A 20,576-nucleotide genomic window follows, 5' to 3' on the forward strand; every position below is an offset into this window, starting at 1 on the left:
TCCTTACAATGGGCTGTCTGGGAAGGTGATAAATTTCCTGTCCATGGAGGAGCTTAAAAATGGATGACCTGTTGTCCTGGATATTATGTTTGGGGGAGAGGGTTATATTTCAAGACCTGGATGAGCATCTGGATTAGGAGATTGTCCAAGTCTCCTTCAGTCCTGAGACTCTCTCATCTTAGGATAGAGAAGAAGAGAAAGATAAGAAAGAAGTGACAGAGGCAAGAGATGGAGGTAGACAGCCATCGCTGTTTCTCTCCTTTTCTCCCTTCTTCCTGGGTGGTATGAGATTGAATGATGGCCAATCCTAACTAGCCCCTAAACCCCTTTGTGCAAATTAGAAAGAGGTACTTGCTCCAGGCTGATGCAGCACCAAGGCTGCAGGGTCAGCAAGATGGCAGCATCCTTGTGAAAGTTACAAGAAGGAGTTACAAGGCACTGCTTTCCCTTGCAGAGTCACTCAAGACAAAGTGGCGGTCACCTTTACGTCTTCTTCAGCCTTCAGAACCCAGGAACGTGACTTGAGCAACCTGATTGTTATACCAAGACCATGTGGCTTAAAATAAAGTGAAAATTGTGGAATGCATTATAGAGGCTTGGATCAGTCCATCAGAAGGATGGATACGTACAAGTTTTGACTACCAATGTACGTCTTCCTTACTTATATCATCCCAGTTTCCCCTCGTGTCTATGACTGAGGTAGGAGTGGAATTTCAGGGAGTGGTCTTCCACAGTTTCTTCTTCTCCCCGCTCCTCATTCAGCCAGGGATGGGGCATGTAAGCTGAGCTCAGCCAAATGGGCATGATCTCCTCTCCTGAGACTTGGAATTTTGAGCTAGTGACTTGGGTTTGAAGGGAGTGACAGAAAGTCATTCCCCTGCCTGGCTGCCCTGGGTACCAGAGCGTTGCTGCATCTGCTGCTCTGCTTCCTGACTATTTCCAAGGCTTGTCCTCCAGCATCTCAGCAATCCTGTTAGCCTTACAGCCATCCCCTGCTTGCTAATGTTGTCAATAGCAAATTTCTGTTGCTCACAACCAAGAACTCTAACCAAAATACCAACATTGAACTTGAAGATAGCGGATATCTATGCATAATACGAAAGGCATGTGAGTCAAAATCTCCACTGCTAGAGATTAAACTCTTTCCATGCTGAGATTATGCATCACCAGCCGGTCCAACCTCCAATTCCTAGAATAACAATTATCATTAGCTTTACATTTACTGAGCATTAACTGGGTGGTAGGCTAAGCACTTTCTATACATCACCTCATGTCATTCCTACAACAGTGCTTCCAAAATGAGTACTAATACTACACTCATTCAAAGGTAAGGGAACTGCGGCTTAGAACAACTTGCCCAAGATCCAGTTGGGAAGTGGCAGAGTCGGTATTTAGACCCAAGTTTGGGTCACTCAAGATCCGTGTTTGTAATCACTCTACTGTCCTGCCTTACTGACCAACACAGTGAAAACTTGTCCAAGATTTCTTCAAACAATGAAACAGTCATGATAAATCAAATAATAGGGAGCTAAAAAAAAAAAAACATGTATTTACCAACTATAAACTAGCTTTAGGAAAAGACTGGAATTCAGCTCATTTACAGAGCAGCTGTGTCCCAGCCTTTGACGTCTACGTGTTACCATTCAGACTCCATGCTTCCCTGCTCTTGGCACATGGGGGCCGCCATGGCATCCCAGCTGGGGCTTTCCTGCCCGTGAAATATCCACTGGACGAGGCCCTCTCCAGGCTCCCAGCAAGTTCATTAGTTACCTGAAAACACGCACCTCATCTGTCATCAGCACTCAAACGGCCTGCGGGGTTTTTCATTTCCACTCCATTTTCCAAACCCCTTGCAGCCTTCACCTCCCACATCTGGAATCAATCCCGACCAGAAGCAGAATGCTGGACGCTGGGCTCCTCCAGGGCAGCCTCTCTCCAAGGAGTGACAAGAGCGTGCGCGTGAGTCAGCCATTCCCCCAGAGGGAGCTGCGGCCGAGGCGGCTCCACACCTTCTCACTTGCTCATCGACCCCCTTGTCCTTCCCTGCTCAAGCGAAATATTTCATTTAATGTTTCCAGTCATTACAGCCTAAAAAACACATGCATGTTAAAATTAGATTTATTCGAGTTGTAAACTGCGAGAATCCTTTAAAAACACCTCAGCTCATTATCCTTTTATCTGTCTCTGTAGAAAAGATTTCAGACAGAGTCCTCAAAAACACCGCTGGCTTTCGGGTCTCCTACCAGCCGACGCCACCACTTCCGTCTGTCTGGTCCCCATTCAGAGAGAAAAGAGCATCAACTCAATGATAAGATTTTGATTTTACGCTATTTTTTCCCCTTTTCTGAGCAGTTTGGAGGCCAACTTCACAGATTTCTAGAATTGCTTTCACAGGACAATTTTCAGGTCCTTGTGAAGGAAAGATGGTTAATTCAGGTTTTTCTCTTTTTGTTTTTGGCGGGGGGACTGGGTAGGAAAGCACGACCTCAGGATACTCACGTCCAGACGTCTTTCTCTGGGAGCACCTTCCTGAAAAGAGCCCCAAAATAAATGCGATGAGAGCTGCTTTCTGACAGCCCCTAGGAAATACATGCATATGGAAGAAGGCAATCTCTTGGTTAGATAAACTGCATTATTTTAGTAAGACAGCACATCCTGTCCTTAATTTCGAACAAGCCAAAGTTTTTTTTTTGTAGTGCTAGAGGAAACAACAATAAGAGAAATCCAAGATGTCCAATACATCTCAAGACAGAGCCCTCAGCACAGGCAGGGACATCATCTACGCCGACGGAGTAAAATATGGCCGGAGAATAGGAAGTTACAAACACAACAGAAAAAATAATGGGAGCCATTCAGAGAGCTAGAAAGGCAGCTTTCTCCAGAAGATGTGTTGATTTAAGACGGTGAACCTACACACTTTGTTCTGCTTCCTTGAAGGTGAGTAACTGACCCACGAGGAGTTTCATAAACAGACTCAGTTGTGACAGTTTTGAAGTGTCCACCCTGTGCTACTCAGCGTGCTAGGAACCTTCGCAGCCTTGTGGCACCACCGTGCAACCCCACGTGGGTACTGGGTGCTGTGGGTGCAGACAGACGAATGGCCAGACCCTCTGTCCTTGTCACACTGGCAGCGCCACACAGCAGCCCCTGGGAGAGCAAACCGAGGCCCGGGACTGAGGGGACAAAAACAGTGAGAACAGCAAGATCTTTGAAAAGAAACTGCTCCCCATGGCAGAGAGGGAGGGAGGGGCCTGCAGGGAGCCCAGCAAGCAGGGAGGGGCAGGGAGGGCAGCATTACACAGACGTAATGGGCTCACCACATACTTGTCTAATTACTGCAGCTATTAAAATCTCTATAATTTAGATTCAGGCAAAAAAATATAAATTATACAAATGCACACAAATGGTCCTGATGGGGTTTTACGAATCCACTCCTCTGGGTTCTAAAGGACCCCGTGCTGTGTACATGTGGCCGCTAAGCCTGGGTGACCTGCCCCCGGCCGCACCCCTGCCCCAGACGAGCGTGCTCCGGACGGTCATAAGCAGTTAGGTTAGAAAAGGGGACAGTGATGGGATCAGCTGCGCTGAAGCCGAATTCTAAGGCCTCCATCAACGGGTTTAATCTAAACCAAATGCTGTGGGATTCTGAAAGCCCCAGGAACAGAGGAAATGTAAGTTTTACATGTGCTCAGGTTCAGACAGAGAGCAGACAGAGATTCCAGAAGCTCCGAGAGTGGTGGCCAGGGAAATGCTGTTTCTCCCGAGTTCAATCAAAGGAACGAGTACGCATACTTTGTGTGCTCCCCTTCTTTTTCTCTCCTCCTCTGTGCACTTGCTTTTCTCCTGACACTAAGGAGGGCGGTCTGCTCCCGGGTAACTGAACTTGGCCCAGCAAGGACTCAGCAGGTGGTGGGCGGTTGGTAATAAACACTTCTGGAGCGAAGGCACGGCCGGTGGGCAGTGTGGGGCTTGGTGGGGTGCAGCGCCCAGGCTCTCCGGGTCAGGCTTCACTCGGCCCCTTCTCAGCTGGGAGGCCACAGACAGTTGCTGGACACCAGCGCCTCGGTTTCCAGATCTGCAAAATGGAGCTAATAACACCTGTGAGGACTAACCAAGTTAGCATAGAGCCCGATGCCCAGAGGGCAGCCTCTAGCTATGCTCGTTGCCTCTAACCTGTGCGTCTACCTGTGGGCAGCACTTCCCCGCCCAACCACCCTGGTGTGATGGTGGAGGGGGCGGCAGTGGTGGTTGTGATGACGTTCTCCTGGTACCTCTGGAGGTGGAGTCCTCTGCTGATCAGATGCCACGCCCAGTCTATATTCAGGACACAGATACGACAGGCGGCTCCCAAGGCCCCACAGCTTCACGAGGGCAGCAGAGTTCACTCCTCACTTCCTAACTGCATAAATCTCCCAAACTCCGTAAATGGTGCATCCCAAGTAGCAAATTACAGCCAACATCCTCTGCAGACCATGTTTCTACATCACCATGGACTGACTTATTCACTCAACAAATGCCCTGTGACAGCCGTGTGCAGCTGAGGATCAAGTGTCCGGTCGTTGTCTGTCCCTTCACCCTGCACCCCACTGTCACCAGCTCCTCCCCACCTATTCCTTAATTCCCTTTTTTATGGGCTGTGGGCCTCACTAGGCTGGCGAGGTCTCTGAGGACTAAGACTCGGCCTCGTTCCGCATTACAGCCCCAGCCTCAGAGCTGGCACATCACAGGAAATCCATAAATACATGTTACATGAAGAAATGATGCCAGTTCCTCTGGGTTTAGGGTACTCCTTGCTTCTCGAGTACTTCTCAAAACCAGAATCCTGTAAACATATGCTATCAGCACCCCTTTAAAATAATTGTTGCTAACAGCACCTGCCTCTCCCTCCCCTGTTGAGGACCCAAAGGTCCCTCCTCCTCAATCTATGTGACGGTCATGAGGCCCCCTCCCCCGCTGGCGGCAAGGCAGCTCTGAGCTGTCTCATGGCGGACGCACGGATTAAAGAAAGTCATAATCGTGATGTGCTAAGGCTGGGGTGGGTGGGCCCTCACTTCTGGTGACCGAACGCTCCCCTCCTTCATTTCAGCATTAAAACTCTATAAAATGAAATATATTATTTTGAATTCTAAGTCTGTGATCTCTTCTTTCCCACAATGATCCAATGGTAACTACTTCTATTATATCTGCATGAGATTAGATGCCTAATTTTGAAGACTATTCCTTTCTTCAGAAAAGATGGAAAAATGCTTTTCCATGCTTTCCCTCATCTGATGCTAAAAACAACATTTTTGGGGCAGAAGGGAATATTATTCTTCTCATTTCACAGATGAGGAAATAGATCTGCCCCGCGGGTGGACAGCAGCCCAGCCAGGGCTGGGACTCAGCTCCTCTCTGACATTTTAGAGAGGTTCAGGGGCACCCACTGTGTGTGGCCCCGCCGGACCCCGGGAACAAAGCGGAGAATGGACCGGGCGGCTGGGCAGGGCGACTGCGGCTCTGGCTCTGGGTCTGGTGTCCTCATCTAACCTGAGAACTGTGCCAAGGACAGAGACGTTCAGTCACAGCCCAATGTATTTTTTCCTATAAAAATTGAACAGTTTTAAGGAGGCTTCTAAATGGTACCTTGAAGGGAGTTAGAAGGCATTTTAACATCTCTTCTGACTGAGGGCACAGTCAGCTTCGACTAAACCAACTGAAGGGTGTGGTGACACGACCGGGAATAAAACGATCAGAAAGTGATCTGGCTGGTGGAAGCATCACCGTTTCCCACGAGTGACTGACGGTCAGCAGTGGAGACGCCCGGGGTTCCCACACGAGGCCCTGTCTTCCTCCGGCCGGGCAGCGGCGATGTCAGCCAGGCTCTGGACGGCCGCTCTCCTGCCAGCCCTGCCAGCGTGCCCGCTGTTCTCTTGAGAGACGGAAGGGGAACAGCACGCACCGCCTCGCCTGCAAGAGCAAGTCAGACGGCTTTGTGATTGCAAGAAATGTCGACTTAATTGCTTTTTTTCTTCCAGGTAATGAGTGTTGTCTCCAAGGAAAGCCCAAAATTAACAACACTGTTTGAGGAAGTTTATATTTCCTTCTCTTTTCCCCCTTAAAATTCATGGATGCAAAAATCACGCACAAAGATGACAAGAAATCTTCATGGTTTATTGTTTTTGAATATGGTGAGATAACACAGTACCACAGTGAAAGTCAGAATCTGCTTCATCTGAGGGGTATTTTGAAGCCTTCCATTGAGAGGTATGGATCCCTCGTCCCCCAAACCTCAGAGGTCATGGAAATCAGGAATACCTTCTCTCATTGCAGGAGTTCTTTACTTGGAAGTACATGATGTTTTTCATCTAGGTCTGTGAACCCCATGAAATGGTATGAAAAAACTGTTGTTTTGTATATGCATTTTGTAAGTTTACGGCTTTTCAAAAGATTCTCAAAGAAGTATGTGAACCAAACAGTTTGAAAACTCCTTTACAATCGTCTTTTGACGTTTTGAATGTTGTCAATTCATTTATAAGTAATTTCACATAATTTTTGGATGTTTTTTCTAACTTGGCATTTGAAACCAAAATGCGTAATCATCAAAAATACATTTTACGACTATGAGATGCCTAGTTTGGAGCATGACATTTATTTCATTTGCACAATTTTGAGAAGTGTTTCTCACCTCTGAAAGGTGGAAAGGACTGTCCAGTTGTAGCTCGATTTGCTCTGACTCTGAGGGCTGCGCTTCCTGAACAGCTGACGGAAGCGAGATGCTCTGACACTGCCCTCAGTTGTGCTGTGTCTTGTTATGAATTTATGGATGATTCATAGCTGATTTATCACTGTTGATCATTCCTCAAACTCACCCATGAAAGATCCAGTTATTGTGAAAGATAAATTTTAGGACTAAAGTTTTAAATAAACTACACAGACTTTTTTTTATAGAAGCAGATTTTCCTAAATTCAGAATCTTCCGCAATCTAAATAATTGGCCTTTCTGTCACATCTTCTGTTTACAAGTAGGTGAAGAAAGTTTTCTTTCCTGTAAGGTAGAGAGAGAGGAAAAAATACATATATATATATATACACACACACACACACATATATACCTATTTATATACACAGAGACAAGTTCAGTAGAAGTTGCTATTTGAAAAATATTTATCAGAGTAGGTGCATTAAAACTTGATAAGCTTTGTAAAATTTATAGAGGCATCCCCTTCAAGCCTTGAGGTGAGTTATGAAATCTAATTCTGTTTTCATAGCTCTGTGATAAAATTTTATCAGTGTTATAAATGGGGTCTTTACTAAGACTGACCGGAAATCTGAACTATCTGGCCGGGCAATAAAACACAGCCCTCAGCTGCACAGCGTCGGGCGAGCGGCATAGCTGAAATTGATCGATACGTCTTCCTCTCCAGTCCGGGGCATTCACTTTACCTCACATGATAACAGTTTTTTTTTAATGGTTTTTCCATTAATATCAGACTTCAGCACTAGTAAGAAACAAGAAAGACATAAAAGGGCGGGGGATGCCCTGAGGAAAGGGCCCGGTGGTCTTTGATGGTGGAACACTTGTGTCAGAGGAAGTGCTCATGCGCTGAGGGCTGGGCTCTTCCCACTGATGGTTACGGCTTGCACGGTGCCCCCCCAATTCACATATTGAAGTAAGAATGAACCCCCAGCATCTCAGAATGGGATCTTATTTGGAAATAGGGTTGTTACAGATGTAATTAGTTAAGACGAGGTCAAACTGGAGTAGGTCGGGCCCCTAATCCAACATTACTGGGGCCCTTCAAAGAGGGGACATTTGGAGACACACAGCACACAGGGAGAATGTCACATGAAGATGAAGGCAGACACTGAGGTGATGATCCTGCAGGCAAAGGAACACCAAAGATTGACTGCAAAGCACCGGCAGCTAGAGCAGAGGCATGGTACTTTGTTGCGGCAGTCCTAGCTGGTGAATTCATGGTGAACACAGCCACCAGGTAGAGAGATGAGACCTCTGAGGGCTTGCTATATCCTGAGAGTGGGTGAGGGCCTCTCCCAAGCACATGGCAGGGCCCCTGCCACCCTGCACTGGCCATCCAAGTGTAGCTCACTTTGCCTAACTTAGCTGTCATCTGGGAACTCCCCCAAGTAGGCAGCGACTAAACCATCAGATGATTCCTTGAAGGCATCCAGTGAACTGGGTTTGAGAATTACCAATAACCACACCTGAAATTTCTACAGGTTGAAAACTAACAGCGTTTCTAGGGTGGTGTAATGGAAAAACAAGGCTTTGAGGTGAGGCAGATCTGGGTTCAAATCCTGGCTCTGCCACTTATTGGCTGGTGGTTTTGGGCAAGATATTCCACCTCTCAGGGCTCAGCTTTCTCATTTGTAAAACGTGAAAGCAGAAATAGAGTATCTACTTCTGAGGGTGGTCATGAGCGTGGCACGAAACAGATGCCAACAGTGTAAACGTCCAACATGGTGCCGGGCACGTGTAGACACTCTGTCAGCGTTAGTGCCCTTCGGCCTCCATGTTTTTCACCTTATTTGATCCTCAGACCAAGGGACTCCACCAACAGTGCAGTAGGCAAGCCTTGGTTCAGGCCTTCGACACCAAGTCCAGAAATCTTTCCTGGGAGAAACCATCACAAAGCTGGGCAATGGCCTCCCTCTGTCACTCTGGTGAAATTTGGACTGGGCTTCTGAGGGGGAAGATGATCAGGATGCAGGTCCTAGAACACCTGTAGAAAGTCCCTACCAAGAGGAGAGAGGGGCCTCCCGGGGCCAGCTGGAATTCCAGCTGTCCCAACTCCTGGTGCCCAATCTCATCTGCTCCTGAATCAGAATCAGACTTGGAAGGCTGGGTGGCACTTTAGGGGTGGAAGCGTCTACTGGCCTCATTTCATAGAAGAGGAGCAACAGCTCAGACAGGCCCTCAGCCCTTTAGTGTGGAGCCAAATGGACTCAGGAAGTGCAGGCGGATGTTCCTCCCATTGTACTGGGTCCCAGTAGGCACAACGTCAGTCCAGGAATAAGAGGATCCGGCACAGATCCAAAGATGTACAAAACATTCTCAGAATAAGCCTCTATCATTGAAGAGAGATGTGGCTTTAGGGGAATCCAGGTCCTTGCTAGCTCTCTGATGCTCAGACCAAGACAAGGTGAAGGTGGATTTCATAATTGCGCCACAACAGCCACCTAGCAGAGGACGAGTGAGGCCAGGCTCCTGGGGCCTGCTCCCCGGGGGTGAAGTTGGCTCATCTCAGCCCCAGCACCCAGCAGCTCCTGTGGGATGGGGACGGGGAGGAACAGTGGCTCTTGTCTGGAAATCTCCTAAACTAGTGACTCCCATTTACACGCTGTTCCTGGCAACAGATCAGTCTGGGTCACCTCTACACCCTGAGTAAAAATGCTGAAAATTACTACTATTTCAGACAAATGTTGAACTGTTCTCAGATTATCTATGACACCGCAGGCCGAAGTCCCACCAGTCGAACGTGGGAGTGAGTTTACTTTGCTTTGTGATTTATGGAATGAGAATTCTGGGTGCTCTGTGGGACTAATTTAATACAAAACATTCAGATGTCCGTCTCATAATGCCATTCATCTTCCCTCAGCCTGCCTACACTGGGGGCATGTGGTTCAGGGCGCAGGCTCTCCCTGCTCAGCCACAAATCATCACACCTGAGGATGGGTGACACACTTCCTGTTCCAAGCCCGGCTGCCTGCAGCAGAGGGTCCATCTGGGCTCTGAGGGGAGGACAGTGTCTTCTGCTTTCTCAGGCCTGAGGAGTGTTTTGAAAGCTACAGCTGGCAAAGAAGGAACCATAATCAACGTTGATTTGGTTTGCTTTGTGATAAAGGAAATGTAGTCAGTCTATACTGTCTTGTTGACAAGTGCAAGGCTTGGTCTGTAAGAAGGTTCTGCGGTGCTCTGTGGATTGATGTGCTGATGCATGTCGTAGCTCGGGCTGCAGTAAGCAAGCACCACAGGTTCACAAGCCACAGACCTCTACTTCCTACAGGCCTGGAGCCTGGAGTCTGAGATGAGAGCACTAGCACGGTCAGGTTCTGGTTTGCTGACTTCTCGTTGCATCCTTGCAAGGCAGAGGGCAGAGCGGAGGACAGAGGCTCTCTCGTGGCTCTTACAAGGGCACTAATTCCATTCATGGGGGCTCCACCCTCACAACCTCGGTTAATCCTGAGGCAGCATGTGGTTGCAGCCCAGCTGAACATTTCCATGGGAGCTATGCATTCTCTCACAGCCAAGACTGCTCCATGGACGTCCAGGCGCGTAACAGGACTTAGAACTCAAGCATAGGAGACCACTGCCGAGCCCAGCGAGAGGAACTCACATGTCAACACGGAGAACACTGTTAGCTAGGCTGGGCTTGCAGAGTCGGGGGAGGGAGAGACGGTAACAAAAATCAAAATCTACCACAGAACTCAGCCTATCAAAACGACCACCATAAACAGAGGCAAGAGGATGTTGATAGACAGGGCTGCATTCTGAACAGACTTGGAAAAAATGGCCCAGAGGCCAGGGTGTCTTGAGTTTTGCCAGGATATCTTGGTGAGATCCACCTCCTCAGACACACTTGGTTGTATTCCAAAGTGTAACTTAAGAGTCCAACTCATAAGCATCCTGATGTTGTAACCAAAGTCACACAGTCCAGCCTCAAGTTTGTGTTGCCTGTAGAGCAAAGGTCCCCGAGGTCACTCATCAGGGCCAGTGCCTCAAGAGGAATGTGACAGCCTAGACTCCATTGCTAATTTCGTCCCTCAGTGGGGAAGGGAGAAAAGGACCATAAGGAGGGCAGAACCACGGTCTATCCTGAAATTGCCATGGAGCCTCGAAAACCAGCCCCATGCACAGCTTCCTGCGGAAGGATCAGCCCACACCATTGCTCACACCCGCAAGATGTGCTTTGTACCATGTGATCCCTGACATCCGAGTCTAAGGGAACCAGCAAAAGGCAGCTATTGGCTGGCCTCCAGCCATTCAGTCTTCCTTTAGAAGACACAAAGAAAGTAATTCAGATGGCGGAGTGGTCCTGGAGCCAAAAGAAACACAAAGAGAAGGCAGGAAACAGAAGCCATGAAGCAGCAGAAGCCATCAGTAAGGCAAGTGAGCGTTTAGCACAGAGCACAAGAACACCGGGAGAAGCAGACAGCGCACAGCAGAAGCAAGAAGCACAGAGAAGCAGGGAAGTCAGACGCCCGGGAGGCCATTCGGACAGAAGGCCATGCATGCTGAAGAGGGACCAGGAAGCCTGTGCGCCGGGCTTTCCTGGGTTTGCTCACTTCCTTGTGAACCCTCCCAACAAACCTCCATCACCGGGGGTCAACCGAATACAACTCTATACCCCGAAGCCTGAGCAAGCTTAATCTAACACACAACGGCTAGTCCAGCTCTCACAGAAGTTCCCTTTAATGGCTCCCCACTGCTCTTGAAAAAGAAAAGTCCACACTCCCAGCGGGACCCAGGAGAGCCTCCACCACCTGACTCATGCCCACCCTCTGCCTCAGCCCACGCCTCTTACTCCACAGCCTGGGCTCTGCCTTGTCGACGGAGCGGCACGTCTGTCACCTCACCTTTGCACGCCCAGCCGCGAGAACAGCGAGTGCCTGTCTGCATACAGTGCCTGGTCACTACGACAGGGCATGTCCTCACAGATGCGTTGCAGGCAATTTTGTGGTTGTGTGAACATGATGGAGGGCGCTTACACAAACCTAGACGTACAGCCTACTGCACACCCGGGCTGTGTGTACAAATCTTACGGGACCACCCTCGTTACATGTGGCCTGTCGTTGACTGAAACGCTGTTATGTGGCTCATGACTGTATATGTATGAATTAGTTCTTTAAACAACTAATTTTCTTTCTATTTTCTGTCTTCTAGGGGAAGTGTCTGATCCCAACCTATATGACAAGAGAACTACCCTGAAAATTAATTTTTCTAGGAGCACTTGTAATGGAACTAAAATAACGTCCAGAGGACTGGCGCCCTTACAGACGAGCAGCCAAGGACACGTGGCTCAGGCTTCTGCACTAACTAGACTGAGGGCAGACCCACAGCAGAAGGGCCAGCTGCCCCGCAGCGGGCAGCTCCCTCAGTGGAGGGAGGGTTGCTTTGGCAAACAGGACCCCATCCCTGCTCCAGAGCTCTCTCTTTTCACATACAAAGATGCATAGGAAAACTCCAGGAAGCCGGCCAATTCCCCACCCCCAAATTCCTCTGCTCCCTGAGACCCGGACCGGAGCCCTGATGTTCCTCTTGTGACCTGTACAACATCAGCACGGAGGACAGTCTCATTAACATGGAGCTTCAACGCCTCAAACCCACAGGCTTTGCCTCCAACATCCAGTCCTGGTTACAGCAGCTGGGTGGTCAGTGCCGACCCAAGAACATTTGCACGATTTCGCAAAGAAATGGTGATGAGGAGCCCGAGGACACGCACACTCACACACAAGCGCTCACACACACAGCCAGTGCTGCTTTGCCTTCACAGCCCCCGACACGAGCAGAAGAGGTCCTCAGTGCTCTTGAAGCTGGAGCCAGGCCCAGCGACAGGCACAAATTCCTGGCCGAGTTTGTGAGTCCCTGGGGCTTGTTAAACACAGACTCCCAGCTGCACCTCAGGCTACGGAATAGGAACCTCCCTGATGGAGCCGGGACGGGGTATTTCGTCAAGCTCCCAGGGTGATTCCTGTGCACATTAAACTTTGAGAATCACATTAAGGAAGCGTCCCTCGCTGATCCACACATCGGTCCAGGGAGGGTTGTTTGTAAAATGAAAGGCGGGATTTGAAGGCCCTGCGAGGAGAAAAGCAGGGAAGACTGAGGAAAGAAGGAGAAAAGCAGGGAGATGGACGGAAAGGAGGAAGAGGGAGACAGCGGTGGGCAGGACCGGGCGCCAGGCACCGACCCCGACAGCCCCAGAGGCCTTCCTCCCCTCCAAGCCTCTCAGCACGACTGTGCGTCAGGTCAGCAGAGTGAGCCTTTGGCCCATTTCCTTTAAAACACAGCTGCTGGGGGTGGCCTCTGGGGACTGCCCTCGGAGCGCCCGGCTAGTCTGACAAGCCGACCTGCTCCAGCATCTGCACTCGGGCTGAGACCCCAGTGTTAATTCCCAAGTCCCAGATGTCTAGGACTGGGAAGCCAGGACCTGAAGGATCCCGTGGTGAATGAACTTCGCATCCACCCCCAAACCGGCAGGGATGCTGCAGGCGATGGGCGACAGACAGCTAACGCAGAATCTCCATTTTACTGCCATGAAACGCAATTTCCTGTCTCCTTCCCTCCCCGCTCCCCAGCCGTCCCACCATGTGCACAAGCACTGCCTCCCCTCGCACATTTCTATTTGCACGCACGGTACAGGGTGGCAGCCTGTCGATGGGAGTTTCACGACACAGACTCACAGAATCAGACAATCCTCCGACAGGCAGCAGGCCCCACTGAACACCCGCCGCCGCGAGTCGTCCACGTACTCTGGTCAGACTCGCCCGAGTGGTCTCTGTTGATACCGCCGTTGCAGTCGCTTTTGGCCAAGCTGCCCCAAACTACGCCACGTATGCAGAATTCTAGTTCATTATATTGAAAAGGAAACTGCTGCTCCTTCTTTCTGCTCTCCCAGCCTGAGGAAGGGCTGAGATGTGCTCAGAGGCAGGAGGGAGCTGGAGCCGCTGGTTTAAGACAAACAACTGAGGATCACCACTGGGCCCAGCCTCCACTTAACTGAGGACGTTTGTATCTGATTTTGTGATGATCTGGAATAACACAGACCTGTGGGTTTTGATCACTCCCTTCCAAACGATGCTGGAAAAGATTTGCCGCCCTGGTGACTCACAAAACTCAGTGACACTCAGTGCACCTGGGTTGTCGCACAAGTTTCGCTCACAAACGCTGCGGAAGCCACTCGGCACAACTGTCAGTGACACTCCCAAGACAGAGGACAGATTTACCTTTACCATTTTGTTGTCGTTGTTGTTTGTGTGTTGCTTTGTTTTCTTGATCCACAAAAAATATTTATCATGAACAATCAAGAAAAAAATGGAAATTCAGGATTCTCTCTCTACAAAGCTACTTTCACACTTGTGTCCTGTTTTACAAAGCTGGTGTGAGCCCCCAGACTAAATGCTGCTTCTTTACAAATGCTGTCAGTTAGCCTCGACATGCGTGTCAAACCTTCAGGCATATCGATTTTAGTTAGCTTGCTTAGAAACATGCAACTTCACCCCAGCACTTAATCAGGCAACAAAAGCTGGAGGTGGGGCAGAAAAATCCAGAAAATTCGTCCTCCTGAGGACAATCGCAAATGCTAGTGTGCTGTTGACTAACATCTGGATCACCTTAAGGGTGTTTGTGAAGCAGCAGGAAATAAATTTCTGGAGAAAGCGACGGATGTAGGGATGGTTGCTTTAGAATTGAATAATAAATGGTTTCTAGTAGAAAAATGTTGAAATGTGACTTATATAGATGAGGCTGACTCACATTTGATAAACATGTTCCCAAAGGAAATTACAGGGTTTATTAAAACCCTAGGAGGGCTGAACAGAATTACAGAGGTCTTATTCTATAGTCCTTGCTGAAGGTGGGTAAGTGCACCCCCGTCCACCTCCTGGCCAGCCAAAGAGGAAGGTCAGTGACAAGGAGAGAGCAGGGCTGCTCTTGGTCTAAGGTAAAATGGTCATGAACTGCCGAGACACCCGGGCATGCCGTCGTCAACAAAGTAAGTATCACTGCCTTGCTGGTAAAACGTGATGTGTTGATGACTGTTACATTACATCTAAAATCCCATTTACTAGTAATGGAGAAGTTCACTTAGGCGTTTGCCTGTGTCTCCTGGTGCCGGAGACAGCCTTGTGTGATATTACCAATTTTCGCTTCAGGCGTGTTCACATGCAACCGTGAAGACTTCATGAGAATTTGCACGTTTGATCTAGGGTGAAATTATGCCATTTTCATAGCAAATCAACTTTTCCTTGGCAGCAAAATGATAGGTGCTTTTGCACCCAGAGAAATGCCTTTGTTTTCAAGGAATTTTGAAAAAAAATAAGTTCTGTGTCTACGGCACTTGTGATCCAGCCGTTCTAAGGAGAGGCCCAGCAGGCAAGGCTCCCCTTGGCCCTCTTTCTGACCCGAACACATCCCTTAACCCCTCTTGCATCGATGTTCTTGTTAAAAAAGGAAAAGCAAAATGGGTGTCACATGCAGCTTTTTTCTCCTTCTATCACAGAGCTGTCCTGGAATGCCTTCCCATCTAACATCTCACAGGACGCAATCTGCAAAAGGGCAGCCTGCGTGACGGACCACGTGCGCTGCTTGTGGTGGTGTCCAGGCAGCCCCACTGACTGCAGACTGGGAGTAAACACGAGGCTTTTTGCCGCAATTACCAAGAGCCTCCTTCAGTAACTGGGTTTGACTGCCTCCCCGCGTCACGTTAGAGCGGGGGATGCAGGAGGGAGCGGCTGAGCCATTCTTACTCACCTAGCCAGGCTGCAACTGGTATTCAGGCAGAGCTGTGAGTGGCTTTCAGAGGAACAGAGAGAAGAAGAGTATTTCTCTGGAAATTTTCCACCACGACCAGAAACCAAACTCTGGTTTATCACTGCTATTTTTAATAAAAACAAGATTCTTTCTTCATTGCAAGAAGAAATTAACAGGTAAGTTCTTCTCTTCCTGTAGGATTGATACCTAAGATTGCTAAGGATCTCCCTTGTTCCCTTAAAAGAAACAAAAAACCCTACCTGACTTTTCTTTTAAAGAGCGCCTACATCCTTTCCCCAAGCGTCTGTCTTGAGGACACAGTCTGTTACTTTTGATGGCTGAGTTTACGTCAGGAAGTATCCAGCTTCACTCTGTGAACAACATCTAGTCAGCCCCATAAACGTCCTGGACTGTCGCCACAGGGCAGACTGAAGGGAAGCTGCAGAAGGAAAGGCCCACTCATGTGGCCATCAGCCATTTCATCTCCATCCAGTAAATGTAGGATTTTAACACAGAGGTTTGGAAAATATGGTGGCTGAGCCAGAAAAACATCACTTTGGGTCAAATTTAGTGTTATGTGGTCAGAGTCTATTTTATTATCAAATTATATATACATATATATTATATATATTATATATATTATAATATATACTACTTGATGCCACTAAATTTTACATATATATATATATATATATTATTTGACCCCACTAAATTATTTTTCAATAATAGCTAGTAATTTTCTTTTTTTTCCCCTGGAAGAAAATACACCTAAGATAGTTATTTTACTGGCATTGCTTTGTCTGGTTTTGTTGCCTTTCCAAGAACAGATTTGAGGCATCAAATGCCACTCTGTAAAATGTGGTGGTAAAAACTTTTGGAAGAGACTGGGTAAAATTAAAAAGGATGCTTGGTCATCATATCACAGCAAGCACATGAGCGTGGACACCCAGACTACCCCCGTGAGACATGGCACCCAGGAGGACAGGTCAACGGGAATTCACCACATACACTCACCAGAGACCGCAGCTTTGAGGATGGCAACACCACGATGTCTGTGGCTTGAGGGCCCTGCTGCCGTCGGATCCTGGCGTAATTTGCTCTGACCTCCAACAGTTGCTTTAGCTCTGTTAAAAAAATTATTTTGAGAGACAAGTCAATGTAGAGGTCCTCGGCTCTCGCGCTGGACTCTCTCGTTACACACTTGACTTGGTTATCACATCAGATATGTGTTGACATTCTTTGGATTTCTACTGAAGGGCAGTCGCTAGAAAGGGCTTCCTTCCAGGCTTTAATAAAGCCTGAATTGGAAGCTAACCTAGGATCGGTCTGAAAATTGAACCCACTGAAAAGATGGTAAACACAACAGTGAGAACAGTGTTCAGATTGAACGACAAACGGCATAAAGCACTCTTTTAGTTCTGTCGGGAGTTCGTGTGAAAGAAACCATTCTAACAGAGCCTGATTTGTTTTGCCAAAACAAATCCATTTTTCAAAAGCCTAGTGTGATTCTTTGACGACTAACTTTCACATGCTAAATGTTTTTACATTATAGTACATAAAATGTTATTGTAGAGTGTTTAGGTTTGAAATTCCCTGGCTGCCTTATTTTCTACTACATAGTTAAGCCAGTAGGTCACAGAAAAACTATGAGTAGAATGATTAACTGAATGTCCCTTCATATGGATGCCTATGCTGGCGGCATTTCTCTCTTTTCTTTTTTAAAGCATTCAGAATATTTAGATTTCTACTAAATGATTATTCCTAACTTAATCATATCAAGAAAAACAAGAAAACGGCAACTCAACAGTAAAACAAGTTTCTAAAGAACAACTAAATTAGACTCTTTGCTATCAGTCAGGTTTCCTAGAACATACATCACCCACTGGAAAAACCTTAGACAATTAGAGAAAACCACTAACCCTTTCACCGTCAATATAAAATGTAATATGGGGACCTACTTTCAAAGGAAGAGAATCAACTTTCACATCACAGTGATCCATGTGGTTACAAAACTGAAGACCTGGAAACGCATGTTTGTCTCCACAGCCTTGTGGAAGGCCCGCGGAGCTGGCACGGGGGGATGGCAGCGAGAGCCCCATTAGCTCGTAATTACAGTTCCCCCTCTTCGCTCCACAGTCCTTATTGGTAACAAGCTTGCTCTGGGAAGACAGCCTACATTTCTCTGTGTGTTTTGGATCCCCTTTTGGCTGGGTTGCCTGCAGCCTACTTAGCTTTATTTATCAGAAAGCCCCAGTGAACACCGGGAGGCCAGGCGGTGGGATCTGAGCACCAGAAGGCCATCCCAAGAGTGGGGAAGATTAAGGATAAAGAATGAAGGGGACTGGGGCAGTACCTCCCACTGCACTACTTGTTTGCTTACTGTTCGATTGTGCTGTAATATTTCAAGTGTGTTCTTGTACATAATTAGATTGAAAACTCTTTCAAGGAGGGAACCTGGCTTGTATTTCTTTTACAGTCTATGCACTCTTCAGAATTCAGAAAGCTGTCAACTAACACTGAAGAACAGAACCCCACTGTTGATGTGTTCTTCTAAGTCACCACATAGTGAGGGTCACCAGGAGCTGGGGGAGGGGTAATGGTGAGCGGTGGGGATAACAGAATACAAAGATTCCAGAGATCAGAGCCTCCTCCTTGATGGAGGACGGTGCTGGAGGCAGGTCTGTGGCCTCCCGCAGAACAGTGCCAGGCGTCCCAGTAAATCCTGGTCTTCCTACTTTGTAGTCTGCACGCCTATACTTTTGTCCCTTCTGGGCTAAATGTAGAGATATGACTGCCACTGTTTGAAAAGTTTTGGTTTATGTACCTTACACATAACACAGTAATAATAATTCTACAGCGACTTTTAAAAGAAATAATCTAGCAAGAGCTATTTCAGGGATCCCAGGTAATTCACTTCTCATCTTTTAATTTCCTTTGAAGTGTTGTGTTCTTCAGAATTTCCTGACAATTATGTCTTTTCTAACATATGCCTACCCTCTGAAAGTGGCTTTAAATTTCTCAGGATAAATAGAATAAAGTGCAAATGTTGGTTTAATAACAAATATATGTTCCTTTCCATTTCTATCACTTATCAAAGAAAATTATCAAGGAATAGACAAGCTAATAAAATGAGCATATATTTACTTATTACTAAAAAAAAGAAATCTGCAACCTGTATCGTTAAGATTAATAAACATTAAGTTTTAAATAACGTGAAAAGGAGGAAGTCAATGAGCCCCGTCTCCTTGGCGTGTGTGCTAAGGCCACACAGGCACGGTTCATTTTACTGAGTTTCACTTTATTATGCTTCCTGGATACTGCATTTTTTACAAATTGAAGGTTTGAGGCAACCCTATGTCAAGCAAGTCTATGGGTGCCATTTTTCCAACAGCATTTGCTCACTTTGTGTCTCTGTGTCACATTTTGGTAATTCTCATAATATTTCAAACTTTTTCATTATTATTGTATTTGTTATGGTGACCTGTGATCAGTGATCTTTGATGTTACTATTGTAATTGTTTTGGGGTGCTATGAACAGTGCCCATTTTAGACGGTGAACTTAATTGTTGTGTGTGCTCTGACTGCTTCACTCACTGGCTGCTCCTCCATCTCTCTCCCTCCCCTCGGGTCCCCCTGTTCCCTGAAACACAATATTGAAATTAGGCCAATTAATAACCCTGCAGTGGCCTCTAAGTGTTCAAGTGAAAGGAAAGTCTCACATCTCTCACTCTAAATGAAAAGCTAGAAATGATTGAGCTTAGTGAGGAAGGCATGTCAAAAGCCAAGACAAGCCAAAAGCTATGCCTCTTGTGCCAAACAGTTAGCCAGGTCATGAATGCAAAGGAACAGTTCTTGAAGGAAATTAAAAGAGCTACTCCAGTGAACACATGAATGAAAAGAAAGCAAAACAGCCCTATTACTGATACAGAGAAAGTTTCAGTGGTCTGGATAGAAGATCAAATCAGCCACATTTCCTTAAGTCAAAGCCTGATCCAGAGCAAAGCCCTAAGTGTCTTCAATTCTATGAAGGCTGAGAGAGGTGAGGAAGCTGCAGAAGAAAAGTTTGAAGCCAGCAGACATTGGTTCATGAAGTTTAAGGAAAGCCGCTGTCTCCATAACATGAAAGTGCAGGGGGAAGCAGCAAGTGCGGGTATAGAAGATGCAGCAAGTTACCTAGAGATTCAGTTAAGATAATTAATGGGGGTGGCTACTCTAAACAACTGATTTTCAATGTAGACAAAACAGCCTTATATTGGAAGAAGACGCCATCTAGGACTTTCATACCTAGAGAGAAATCAGTGCCTGGCTTCAAAGGACAGGCTGACTCTCTTGTTAGGAGCTAACAATGCAGCTGGTGACTTTAAGTTGAAGTCAATGCTCATTTACCCTTCTGAAAATCCTAGGGCACTTAATAAGAATTATGCTGAATCTACTCTGCCTGTGCTCTATAAATGGAACAACAAAGCCTGGATGACAGGACATCTGCTTACAACATGGTTTACTGAATATTTCAAGCACACTGTTGAAACCTACTGCTCAGAAAAAAAGATTCCTTTCAAAATATTACTACTCATTGACAATGAACCTGATCACCCAAGAGCTCTAATGGAGATGTACAATTAAGTTAATGTTGTTTTCATGCCTGCTAACACAGCATCCATTCTGCAGCCCACAGATCAAGGAGTAATTTTGACTTTCAAGTCTTATTACTTAAGAAATACATTTCATGAGGTCACAGTGGCCATAGATAGTGATTCTTCTGATGGATCTGGGCAAAGTAAATTGAAAACCTTCTGGAAAGGATTCACCCTTCTAGATGCCACTAAGAACATTCGTGATTCACTGGAAGAAATCAAAATGTCAACATTAACAGGAGTTTGGAAGAAGAAGATTCCAACCCTAATGAGGAGTTCAAGACCTCAGTGGAGGAAGTAACTGCAGATGTGGTGGAAACAGCAAGAGAACTAGAATTAGAAGTGAAGCCTGAAGATGTAACTGAATTTCTGCAATTTCATGATAAAGATTTAATGGCTGAGGAGTTGCTTCTTATAGAGAGCAAAGAAGTGGTTTCCTGAGATGGAATCTACTGCTGGTGAAGATTGTTGAA

The 20,576-nt window shown here is 47.0% G+C and overlaps 1 protein-coding gene across 8 annotated transcripts in view; it reads right to left on the reverse strand.

The window, feature by feature from the left end:
- Window positions 1-2,102: 2,102 nt before the first annotated feature.
- The window catches only part of DCDC1 (doublecortin domain containing 1), a 443,558-nt gene continuing 425,084 nt past the window's right edge, over window positions 2,103-20,576 (reverse strand). For all 8 annotated transcript variants that reach the window (XM_070626537.1, XM_070626535.1, XM_070626540.1 and 5 more), the window contains 2 exons: window positions 16,484-16,593; window positions 2,103-5,946 (listed from right to left, as the gene is read on the reverse strand). In XM_070626537.1, the coding sequence (XP_070482638.1) occupies window positions 5,851-5,946; window positions 16,484-16,593 (206 nt within the window). In that variant the 3' untranslated portion in view covers window positions 2,103-5,850. The remainder of the gene's footprint in view (window positions 5,947-16,483; window positions 16,594-20,576) is intronic.

This window comes from Equus przewalskii, chromosome 6 (genome assembly GCF_037783145.1).
Source record: "Equus przewalskii isolate Varuska chromosome 6, EquPr2, whole genome shotgun sequence".
NCBI classification, from domain to species: Eukaryota; Metazoa; Chordata; class Mammalia; order Perissodactyla; family Equidae; genus Equus; species Equus przewalskii.